Genomic DNA, 11,936 nt, shown 5'->3' on the forward strand with positions numbered 1-11,936 from the left:
TTTTCTACTTGGCAATGAAAATGGGCTTTCTTGATGGTTACAAGTTTTAATAGCATTTTTTTAAAGCCCACATTAATAAAAATACTTTTTTTAAAGTGAAAAGTCCAAAATAGACATTTGAGATAAGGTTAAGATTAAAATATTTTAAAAGTATAGATATCATTATTTAAGCATTTTTTTTTTCTAAAGTAAAAGTTGAAGTGTTTTCTTTCTAAATTTTTTTATGTTTATATGATTTATAAACTTTTTGCAATTATTATTTTAATTTCTAAAATTTTTGCAATACACAAATTTAAAATTTTAATTTAGTAATAGTTTGTAAACCTGACATTGGTACCATTTATGTCCTAGAAACTCAGCCTCAGGTATTTGAGATGCCATCTTCGAAAATTCAAACTTGCACTGAGGAGTTGAAAGCGTGTGAGAGCGTGAGGGAGCCTGATTGGTTTATCAGATTAGGCTTTTCATACAGAACACCGCCCCTTTCAAGTACCAGAATCCGCTCGTATTCAGATAGTGTTGTTGATGCCGTCTTCGAAGATTCAAACTTGCACTGAGGAGTTGAAAGCGTGTGAGAGCGGTGAGGAAGCCTGATTGGTTTATCAGATTAGACTTTTTGTACAGAACACCGCCCCTTTCAAGTACCAGAATCCGCTCGTATTCAGATAGTGTTGTTGACGCCGTCTTCGAAGATTCAAACTTGCACTGAGGAGTAGAAAGCGTGTGAGAGCGTGAGGAAGCCTGATTGGTTTATCAGATTAGGCTTTTCATACAGAACACCGCCCCTTTCAAGTACCAGAATCCGCCATCTTTGAAGATTCAAACTTGCACTGAGGAGTTGAAAGCGTGTGAAAGCGGTGAGGAAGCCTGATTGGTTTATCAGATTAGGCTTTTCGTACGGAACACCGACTATTTCAAGTACCAAAATTCGCTCGTATTCAGATAGTGTTGTTGACGCAACTTGCACTGAGGAGTCGAAAGTGTGTAAGAGCGGCGAGGAAGCCTGATTGGTTTATCATATTAGGCTTTTCGTACAGAACACCGCCCCTTTCAAGTACCAGAATTCGCTCGTATGCAGTTAGTGTTGTTGCCAGTAGGCAACAGACGACCTCCTCTAATTAAAAAGCCATGACGTTAAGACAAAACCTAAATAACTCAAAACCCGTTAATTAGAAGGCTGAAATAAAAATAAGAGTATTTTTAAACATTGTGTCGGCATGTTACAAATTTGAAGACTTTTCTAATAATTGCTTTTAATTTCGACTTTAAAAAAAATTAATTAATCTGAAATTTTAATTTATAAAATTGCAATTTAAGTTAATAATTAGTGTCAATTCCGTAATAATTTCCCAATCGAAGTCGATTTACGTAGCAGAGCACGTCAATATAAATTCATGGGTAGGGTTCCCTAACGTTCACTACACTCTCTCTCCTTCTATCTCTCTCTCTTCCACTGTGAAACTCAAAAGTCGAAAAAAAAAAAAAAAAAAAACTTCATACCAAATTCTTCCTCTCTTCTTCTCCGGCGAATCAAATCCCTCATTCCTTATTGGAACATCGTAGATTTCATCTACTAATCGGGGTTTGAGTTCGTCTCTCTGGTATTCAAACGATGTCGCTGAGGCCGAACGAGAGGGCTGAGGTTCGGCGGAACCGGTACAAGGTTGCGGTGGATGCCGATGAAGGTCGGAGAAGACGGGAGGACAATATGGTTGAGATTCGGAAGAATCGCAGAGAGGAGAGCCTGCAGAAGAAGAGGCGCGAGGGTCTTCAAGCCCAACAACTGCAAACTTCCACTCACTCATCGTTAGTGGAAAAGAAGGTCAATCTTAAACGAGTTTAGTTTGTAATTGTGTTGTTCATTTCTGGATTTCCTTTTTTTTGTTCCATTGCTTTTGGGGGAGAAATGCGATGTCGTGATTTTGCTGTTGAAGTTTGATTTTGGTGGCTGTTTAGGGTTTGTCGTTGTGAGCTCGGCGATCAGGTTTTATTGAGTTGGTTTTTTTTTTTAGCTAAATGAATTTTTTCTGCAAGGGATTTTGATTCTGCTGAATTCATTTTTGTGGAATTTGTATAAGATCAGGCTGGTAGAGTTTTCATTTCGACTTTTGGGGATGTGGGATGTGGGATGTGGGATTATGTCGTGTCTATTAAAGCTGTTGGTTGCCACTTACTTGTTGGGGACATTGCTCATTTCACTTCGACGCTGAGTTTTTTGGCCTGATTGACTTGTCTCTTCGTTTTTAAATAGCATTTGATTCGATCTTTATTTTACTGACATTGATTTTGCATTCTGAAAGTCGGGTACTTGGAGTATCTGAAACCGACTTAACTTCTGTTGCTGAATGTAGTTGAAGTGAATTATTCTTACCCAAAGCATGCGATAATTTTTGTTTTTGTTATTTTAATTCGAAGTCAACTTCGGTCAAGCTTGACATTTTTTTTAATGAGAAGATTCCCTTTGTTGTTCTTGTTCTCGTCAGTGAACTGATTAGGCAGAATCAGTTCGAATTTAAACTCTGAGTGAGTACTTTCATTACTAGAAATTCACGTTTGTTAATGTGGAAATGTTCTAACTGCAGTTGGAGCATCTTCCGTCGATGGTTGCGGGTGTTTGGTCTGATGATGGTAGTCTGCAACTCGAATCGACTACTCAGTTTAGGAAACTGCTATCCATTGGTCGGTAATGTTTTAATATTGAACATTGTCGTGTTTGTATTTGGATTGTTCGTAACCTTAAAACATTTCTTCTTCAGAGCGTAGTCCCCCAATTGAAGAAGTTATACAGGCAGGAGTTGTTCCTCGCTTTGTTGAATTTCTAATGAGAGAGGATTTTCCACAGCTTCAGGTTTGATACAGAGATTATATTATATACTATTGCTGGATTTGAAAAACGTGACAAAGTGATAAATGCTTGTTACATTAATATTTAATGTAGTTTGAAGCTGCTTGGGCTCTTACAAATATTGCTTCGGGAACATCAGAAAACACTAAGGTGGTCATTGATCATGGTGCTGTGCCAATATTTGTGAAACTTCTTGGTTCTCCAAGTGATGATGTCCGTGAGCAGGTAAGCTTTTTGAGTTTCTTTACATGGGCATGCCTATGGGACCTTTTCCCCACTCCTGAAATTATTATATACTTTCCCTCCTTTATTCTAGATCAATATGTCTCCTCCTCTTCCATCAGAACAAGTTGCATCAGTTTTATTTAATTCTCATGAAATGGAGAGGAAATACATTCATACTTCCTTTGCTAAGTTGATTTGTTAGTGTTGTTGGATAAGCAAACATTTGTTACGTGGAATGTTTAATTAATTTCTCCTTCCATCTGTAGGCTGTTTGGGCTTTAGGAAATGTTGCTGGGGATTCTTCAAGATGTCGTGACCTGGTTCTTGGTCATGGAGCATTGCCTCCTTTATTAGCACAGTTGAACGAGCAAGCTAAGCTTTCTATGCTGAGGAATGCTACCTGGACGCTATCCAATTTTTGCAGGGGCAAACCACAGCCTGCTTTTGATCTGGTGGATAATTTTTCGAAGATTTTGAGATTTGAAAGAGATAATGTGCTAGTAATTAGGTTTTGGATAAATCTAGTACCCCCCTTCCCCCATTTTGTCCTCTTGTTTATGCATGTAGGAAGGTTTTCAAGACTTGGTGGATATCCACCGACTGTTTCACTAGGAAGAAGGAATTTATTAATTTTGTCTTGTCCATCTAGTTTGTGGGTTTATGATTCGTAATAGTTTCATGCCATTTTTCTGACAGGTCAAACCAGCACTTCCAGCTCTTGCACGTCTAATGCATTCAAATGATGAAGAAGTTTTGACTGATACCTGCTGGGCACTCTCATACCTTTCTGATGGTACGAATGACAAAATCCAAGCTGTTATTGAGGCAGGTGTTTGCCCTCGTCTCGTCGAGCTATTAATGTGAGTGTACAATCATTGAGGGGTGTTATATTTTTCTTCTTTTAGACTTCTGAATCATTTGATTCATTATCTTCCAGGCATCCTGCTCCTTCAGTGCTCATTCCTGCCCTCCGAACTGTTGGTAACATTGTTACTGGCGATGATTTGCAAACTCAGGTATGAGCTGTTTGGTTTTTTTGGTCACATTAATTGGTAGATGCTGTACGGACTTGACCTTAGTTGACAATTTTGGTAGTAAGTTATAAGTTCCTTTCTTTTATTGCCTTTGAGGTCATTTTCATCATTACATTTTGCACATATATTCTCCCTATGGAGAAATCAAATGAGATTACTTGTACCCTCTTTGAACTTAGTTTTGTAATAACTTGCACATTCTTTTGTGGAAACTGTTTGGAAGTTGCTTTTGGATCTTCTAGCTTTTCCAGTAACTTAAGCATAAAATATGGTTTTTGTTATCTAATTTTGGGGGATTCCTCCAATTCGCTAGCAGTTGATAGTTGACACCCCTCAGTTTAGGGTCGGACCCTTTCGATGAATTTGGATTGCTTCCCACTGCCTTAGCCTTGTTCCATAGCCTTGTATTTCATCTCTTGTTGCAATTTCTCTCTTCATTCCCTCTCTAACATTCTTTACTTCCAGCAATTTTCTCCTAGATTTAAGATCTATTTCTGTGATCAAACTGCTCTATACCAATTTGATAGTATCCAGAGAATTGAAATATAAGTCATATTAAGAACTTGTAGTTTTAGAACAAGAAAATACGGTCAAATATTCCAACTAGTATGAGAAACTTCAGTTCCCTTGAGGAGAATTGAGCGCGAACTATTGAAAAAAACCCCTTGCTGATGTACTCCTCAGATAATGACTATGTCAACTTTTGAAAATAGCCACCTGCTGACGTACTCCTTAGCTCAGCACCTGTAGTATGTTGAGAATATTTCTAACATTTACCTAAATATTACGGTTTCATGCTCTTCTTTTTCTCTTTCAGTTGGTTTGTTCTGTCGTATGAACTATTTATGGTAATGAAAAATGAAGCTGAAATTATAACTTGAAATAGTTGAGTTACATTATAGAGGTGAAGCTAGGGAGTTCGGTAGACTCTAGAAACTAAATGAGAGAAACTTTCCTATAGATTCCCTATAATTCACTTTAATTTGTGTATTCTTCAGCTAAAGCCTGTTTTTTGTAGACCAAATTGATAAAGATATTTTTTTCTCCATAGGTTATTATCCAACACAATGCCCTACCTTGCTTGCTAAATTTATTGACTAATAATCATAAGAAGAGCATCAAGAAAGAGGCTTGCTGGACTATATCTAATATAACAGCCGGGAACAAGGCACAGATTCAGGTAAAATCACATACTTATTCATCTTATCATGCCTGCGAATATATCTTCGATCGTGTAACGGATTGGTTTCAGCTATGTGATCTTTCTTTGTATTCCTCCAGGCCGTTATAGATGCCAATATAGTTGCTCCCCTAGTTCATCTTCTCCAAAATGCCGAATTTGATATCAAGAAAGAGGCTGCGTGGGCAATCTCAAATGCCACATCTGGAGGTTCTCATGACCAGATCAAGTATGGCGTTTTCTCCCTAGTTGCCATATATACACAATTTATGTTTAGGTTCTAATTTCACATGATTGTTCTTCCTGGTGACAGGTACCTAGTAAATCAAGGGTGTATCAAACCCGTGTGCGATCTTCTTATTTGCCCCGATCCTAGGATTGTCACGGTTTGTTTGGAAGGTCTTGAAAATATCTTGAAGGTAGGAGAAGCTGAAAAGAACACTAGCGATACAGGTGGTGTTAATATTTATGCTCAATTGATTGATGATGCTGAGGGGCTAGAGAAAATTGAGAATCTACAGAGTCATGACAATACTGAAATTTATGAGAAGGCAGTGAAGATCCTTGAGACCTACTGGTTGGAAGAGGAAGATGAGACTATGCCACCAGGTACTGCTTCCCAAGCTGGATTCAATTTTGGTGGCGATCGGCCTGTCGTACCATCTGGGGGATTCAACTTCGGCTAAGAATGTACGTTTTCTTTCCTTCTGCTGCAATACTTGCAAGATTCGAGCCAATCGGCGTTTCATTTCATTGTTCTAAATTTGAGGAAAAATCACCATGCTGTCTTACATGTGCAGGCTTTCCCGTGGGTTATTTCGACATCTCCAGTCGGTCAGGTCAGGCGTGTTATGTCGTTGTTTCGCCATGCTTATTCCAGTCCCAGTTGTTATTTAGAGGTGTTGCTGGACTGGCTCAGATGCTTTCATGAGTCGGGAATTGACAGATCTGAGAAATCGAAGCGAATTTCGTTTGGCAAACTGTGATTTTTTATTGTTTTTCTCTTAGTTGTCTACTTGTTATAAACATGAAAACCAAGCATTGTTTTCTTTTTCTTTTACACTATTACGCTCTTATTATTTTTTGTTCATAGTTTTTCCAGAGAGTAGATTCCATTTTGGCGAGCTGGTATCTTCTATGTTGTTTTATGTTAAACAACACATGCAAGAAAGTTTTGGTACTATCATTTGATTCCCTGTTTGGTACAACTATCTTTCTTCTACATGCGACTTGAAAGACCTCCCTATTTCATACTTAACCAAATTCTTCTGCTTTTTTTCTTTGAACATTATTGGTGCGTTGATCAATACGATATGAAAAAAGATATAAATGTCTGCACTATTCATGGGGTATATATAGGTTTGTAACCCTGTTTGCTTCTTATAAGTTTGTAATGTTGTAATTTCTATAACCTTGTTCGTGAAATCTCTAAATCTCGTTTGTATTAAATTTTAGGATAGGATATATTTTTGGTCTATGAAGTATTGTTTTTCATATTGTTTGGAGTTTTAAGTTGGTAAAGGTTTAGAAAATGCTCTATTTTTGTTTTCTTTGTTAAAATTGAACATTTTCTAAGTACGAGGGTACATAATTGTCTGAAATTTCGTATTGCTGTAGATGCCCAAACTTAAGGGAGGAGAAATGAAATTATCAACCTGAGCTTACAATCATTATGTGGCCAAGTTACGGGAAGAGGTTGAAGAATCTTAGGGACTAGAAAGTTTGGTGTAGATGTCAAACTTTAGGGACGAGAAATGCATTTTACCGAGGAGGTTGAAGAATCTTAAGGATGAGAAAGTTTGGTGTAGATGTTGAAATGCATTTTACCTTAATTTAACGGAAAATTATCAACCAGAACTTTGTTGAGCTTACAATCATTATGTGGCTATGGCGAACTTTAGAGACGTGAAATGCATTTTACCCTAATTTAACGAGAAATTATCAACCAAAACTTTGTTGAGCTTACAATCATCATGCAGCTAAGTTTTGGGAAGAGGTTGAAGAATCTAAAAGGCAAAAGAAATCTTCAAAAAATACCAATCAAAGCGAAGGATATGTAGTACACACATTGGATAGAAGGCTTTATGTGTCAATTTTATTGCACTGAAATAATAACAGTACAAAGTACAAACATCAGTCAATACATGAACGTGAACAGAATGATCTCCAAGTAAGTGGGACAGCCAAGAATCAACTTCTATAAAAACTCATGAAAATCAAAAGAATTATCAGCAGAGGTACGATGGATGTGGCAAGTTTCCAATGCCCAATCAATTTCTATACAAACTATTCCGTCCATAACTCTGTAATTCAAGAGAAGCTAAGTCCCTCCTCCCCATTCCCCGGCACACACCAAACAGGGGAATGAGTCCTATGTGCTCAAGAATTTCTCTGATTGGCCTGGAAACGCCACTACCATTTTTTGTGTAAAGGTCTCTGAGGAACAATGTTGGTAACTATGCATTTATCTGGAATTGTATATTATACTTGATAATCAAAATAGGATGGATTTAAGGATTAAGAGAACCAACATGACGAAGCACATGATAATGAGCACGGACGCGCACATTACCATCCCCCCTTGTTTCTGTGTTCTCTCCGCCTGCAGAACACGACGATGATGTAAATATACAAATATGAAGGAATGAGCATGAGAGGAAATCAGACACTAAGGATAATGTGTTGAGAATTATTTAAATCAAAAGAAATTAGTGAATGGGGATCGACCTTCTGCAGTTGCTTAAGGCCCTCCTCGACCGTCGTCGCAACATTTTGGATATTGTAATCTATTCTATCGATAATGGTACCCTGTTGGGAAGAAAGCATATATATTTTCAGCGAGTATGTAATAAATGAACTTTCAGGGCGTAGGATGGGCACCTTCTCTAACCTGGTCTATGACAAGTACCGATAGATCCTTCATGATCTGAGCGAGCTCGTTCACGGATTCTACTACCTGGATTGAAGTGAGCTGGTTGAATAAAGAATAAAGATGTACACAGGAATGGAGACTGTAGGGAGAGTGATTTTTTCTACTCACTTGTTGGATCTCTCTCTCTCTTTCTGCGGTGAATGCTTCAGTCTTACGCACCTTAGCCATCTGATGCTCGTTAAATACCTATACAAAATTCATACAAAAGATTGTAAGGCCTAACAGACCCAACCCATGTACATTCTCTTACGCAGTAGCAACCACATCGAACTTGTAAGAATAAAATGATGGAGAAGATTAAGGGTACCATGTCTTCTAAATCATCGTCCTCCTCCATTCTCGACCTGTTTCCATTTAGATTCATCTCTATGTCAATCCCATCTTGACCTTCCTAATTCACAAAAAAAAAAAAAAAAAAAAATGAAACTGTGATTCAGATTTTTGGAAACTGAGAGTCCAATATGAATATGAAGAAGTAACCAAGGCAAGCTTGTCTCGTAAACAAAGATATGAATGAAGAAATGACTCAATGCTACTCAATTACATAATTCAATCAAACCAGAGTAATTATGATGATGGAAATATGGAATTGAAATGCTAAATGAAAGTCTTCCCAGACCTCTTTTTGCTGCCGTAGGCGCTTTAAATAAGTTGATTGTTTCTTGCGAAGCTCCATGGAGAGGTTCTGAAGGTCAGTGGCAAGAGATCGCTGCATCATAAGAACATATAACATGAAGTTTAGGACAGAACCCCAATACTTGAGAGAAATTAAAAGAAATTTAATTTGCTCTCATTAAATCAACAATTCTGGCATGCAAGTTTAAAATGAGGGAGGAAATGAGATGGTAAAAATAGTATTTAGAGAAAATAGACATCAAAACATATGGATTTCTTAATGAAACCAACAATTTCACCTTCCCTACCTGCCCATTATCCCACGTTGAACCCTAAAGATCAGCTAGAATATAAGGCTTGCAATAGACTATTACACTAAGCTGTGAAGAGGAGAAAACTCATCTATGATTCCAGCCATGAAAAATGGTAAAATGAAGGATCAAATACATTTCAGAAGCTAGATTAGATGCTGAAAAATAAGTACGAAACTAATGGAGTTGGACCTAAAGAAGCCATTCGGGTTTGTTATTGAATTTCCTAATAATGAAAATGCAAGCTGAGCAAAAACGAGCGTCTTCATGCCTCGAAGTTACTTATCGAATGATATGGAAGGCTCAAAGGCATTGGTATTGGGATGTGACTAAAGGGAAGTCATAAAAGATATAAGGGACGCCTGGAAAACTGACGATGGGAAAAACAGCAATGCAAATGAGGCAGAACAGAGGAGTGTCGAGTGATGAGAAGAATCAAAGGCAATGTGTCTCTGTACTACTGCAACTTCGCCAAGCCCAGAACTTTTTCTCCCGAACTTTAAGCGATATTATATGAAGTTTTGCATGACTGAAAGCTCAGAGAGAACACGAAATACAGAGAGAGCAGCTCTTTATAAGAGAAGTAGCTTAATAAACCAATAAATGTTCCACACAACCATTTGCATCTTCAAGTTATACCTGAACATTTTTTCTGATATTGGAATCTTCTGAAGGTCCAGCTACGGAAAATCTCTTGAGCCCCTTCTCCGATTTCTTGATTAAGTTAGTTATGTCTTGAGTGAGAGATTCAATTAACCGTTGATCTTCTTTATCATCTCCAAATGAAGGCATTAAAGCCTTTGCATGAGCTTTAGCTAACTCCATCATCTTTACTCGTGCACGCTGCACATTTGCAGCTATTTCTTCGGATACATCCACCCAAGCCGGAGGTAGACCCACAGTAAGAGCACCCTTACTGTAGACACAAACAAAGAAATAACTCATAACCAATAATATAATGATATGGGAAAAGGAAAAAATGTTGAAGTACAAGTATGCTTTCCAAACTTTGATGTGTGTAATTCTATTTTCTCTGTTGACATCGTTAACTAATTAATATTTTGACATGCTTATTGTATAGATATTGACTGATTTGTCCGGACAAATTTTGACTTATTTGACATGAAAAAATAGATAAAAGAAAGAAGCGGTCGGTAGGACTACTAAAATGGAATGCTACACCAGCAACTTGGCTAAGACAGAGAGGAGCGAAGCAACTCGACCATATCAAATTCATTTCATAGATTGTACATTGTACCGTCTTTCTTTTGTCCAACTATGCATTTTTTTTGTTTATTTGTCTATCTACTCATGCCAAAACAACCAACATTTGTTCAATAAGTATGACATATCATCAGTTAGCTAATAATGTTAATGGAACTACATAGAACAACAATTTAAATGGGTCAAGATGTAATTGAAACTTGTCTAAACAAGCAGAAGCAGGGACTAAATTTGAAAACGAACCAAATAAGAACGAAAAAAACCAGACATTCTGCAAATCATTATGAATTCCATCTAATGCTTAGAAAGGTTTTCAAAGTTTCCTTGGTTTTTCCGCCATTATTGTACAAATGCCTCCTCCGCCTCTGTAATGACGATCTCACACTTTCTCATCTTAAATACTTTTAACTAATCTTAATAACCTTAGAAATAAAATTTCTCATCTCCTTTGTCCATGAACGCGGTAACTGTCACTAAATCTCAATTTCGACAAGATCGTACCAAGCGATCTCTAAAAACAAAAATCCACGATAAACCGTTTTCCACTATCCAACAATGAATTCTCAATGCTAAGCCAAAAAAGATATTTGGATCAAATCCACATAAACCGCAAATTACCAGCATACAGTCACACACATGTATATAGACAGAGATAGACCTTGAATTACCCGGATCCTCAGTACTTAAGGGAGCGTACGACCGATTCGGATGCAACAACGACGAGCTAACCAATTCAATCACCGGTCCACCAGTGCCAGAGCTAGTCGATGGCGATGCAGAAGCAGGCGAAGAGCCGGTAGGAACCCTCACACTCCTCAACGCGTCCCTGTATTTCCTAAAAATCAAAGTCCGATTCCTCGACGCCATGGGGAGAAGGAAAAAGAGCGCGAATTCTCGTTGCAAAGAATTCCAAAACTCTTCAAACTCGGTAGGAGTCCAGGGATCTGTAAGAAATTGTTCAAGTACAAAATCTCATAGCACCGGGAAAATAAACTCGAACGAAGGGGAATTTCCGGTCAGGTAATCAGAGATCAAGGCAAGGGGAAGGAAATGCGGCGGCCGGAGGGAAGTCACGTGCTCGACGATCAGAGACTTACCGACAAAGTTACGTTATAGAATTGAAGAAAATCGGAAACCGATGGCTCCCGCGAAGACTATAGAACTCCATCGGCGTCAGCTTTGTTAGCGTGTTTTGGGCCTTACTGAAATGGGCCTAATTATTTAGATTTTGGGCCTGGCCTGCATAATCAAATTTCCTTTTGGGCCTGGGCTACATAATTAAATTTCATTTTTGGGCCTGGGCTGCATAATTAAATTTCTTTTCTGGGCCTGGGCTGCATAATTAAATTTCTGAATTTTGGGAGTATTTCGTAAATGACAAAATATATATTTTAATTTCTATATAAACATTTCATGTTTTTTTTAATTAATTAATTTAGTTTCTATGGTAAAAAAAATATTCAATATTTCGTGCTTACAATTTTTTTTAATTTAGTATAATTAAAAGAAAAAACTTCCAAATTAATATAATTTTTAAAAAATGCTTTTTATTTATTAAAATAATAAAAAT

General features: G+C 37.5%; 2 protein-coding genes across 2 annotated transcripts; one reads left to right on the top strand and one right to left on the bottom strand.

The window, feature by feature from the left end:
- The first annotated feature begins 1,421 nt into the window (after window positions 1–1,421).
- LOC111804731 (importin subunit alpha-2) lies at window positions 1,422–6,506 on the top strand. Its single transcript, XM_023689502.2, has 11 exons — window positions 1,422–1,822; window positions 2,583–2,679; window positions 2,757–2,848; window positions 2,939–3,070; window positions 3,337–3,522; window positions 3,767–3,930; window positions 4,008–4,086; window positions 5,156–5,284; window positions 5,386–5,513; window positions 5,598–5,974; window positions 6,085–6,506. Exons 1-10 carry the CDS (start codon window positions 1,613–1,615, stop codon window positions 5,968–5,970), a joined length of 1,590 nt encoding a protein of 529 aa, XP_023545270.1. The 5' UTR covers window positions 1,422–1,612; the 3' UTR covers window positions 5,971–5,974; window positions 6,085–6,506.
- Window positions 6,507–7,352: 846 nt separating this feature from the next.
- LOC111804748 (syntaxin-43) lies at window positions 7,353–11,528 on the bottom strand. The gene is made up of 8 exons (XM_023689529.2): window positions 11,025–11,528; window positions 9,782–10,058; window positions 8,836–8,925; window positions 8,524–8,607; window positions 8,325–8,402; window positions 8,175–8,240; window positions 8,012–8,092; window positions 7,353–7,886 (listed from the first exon to the last, which is right to left on the bottom strand). Exons 1-8 carry the CDS (start codon window positions 11,231–11,233, stop codon window positions 7,779–7,781), a joined length of 993 nt encoding a protein of 330 aa, XP_023545297.2. The 5' UTR covers window positions 11,234–11,528; the 3' UTR covers window positions 7,353–7,778.
- Window positions 11,529–11,936: the final 408 nt, after the last annotated feature.

The sequence above is a fragment of the Cucurbita pepo genome, chromosome 11 (genome assembly GCF_057944985.1).
Source record: "Cucurbita pepo subsp. pepo isolate OVF chromosome 11, ASM5794498v1, whole genome shotgun sequence".
Classification (NCBI taxonomy): domain Eukaryota; kingdom Viridiplantae; phylum Streptophyta; class Magnoliopsida; order Cucurbitales; family Cucurbitaceae; genus Cucurbita; species Cucurbita pepo.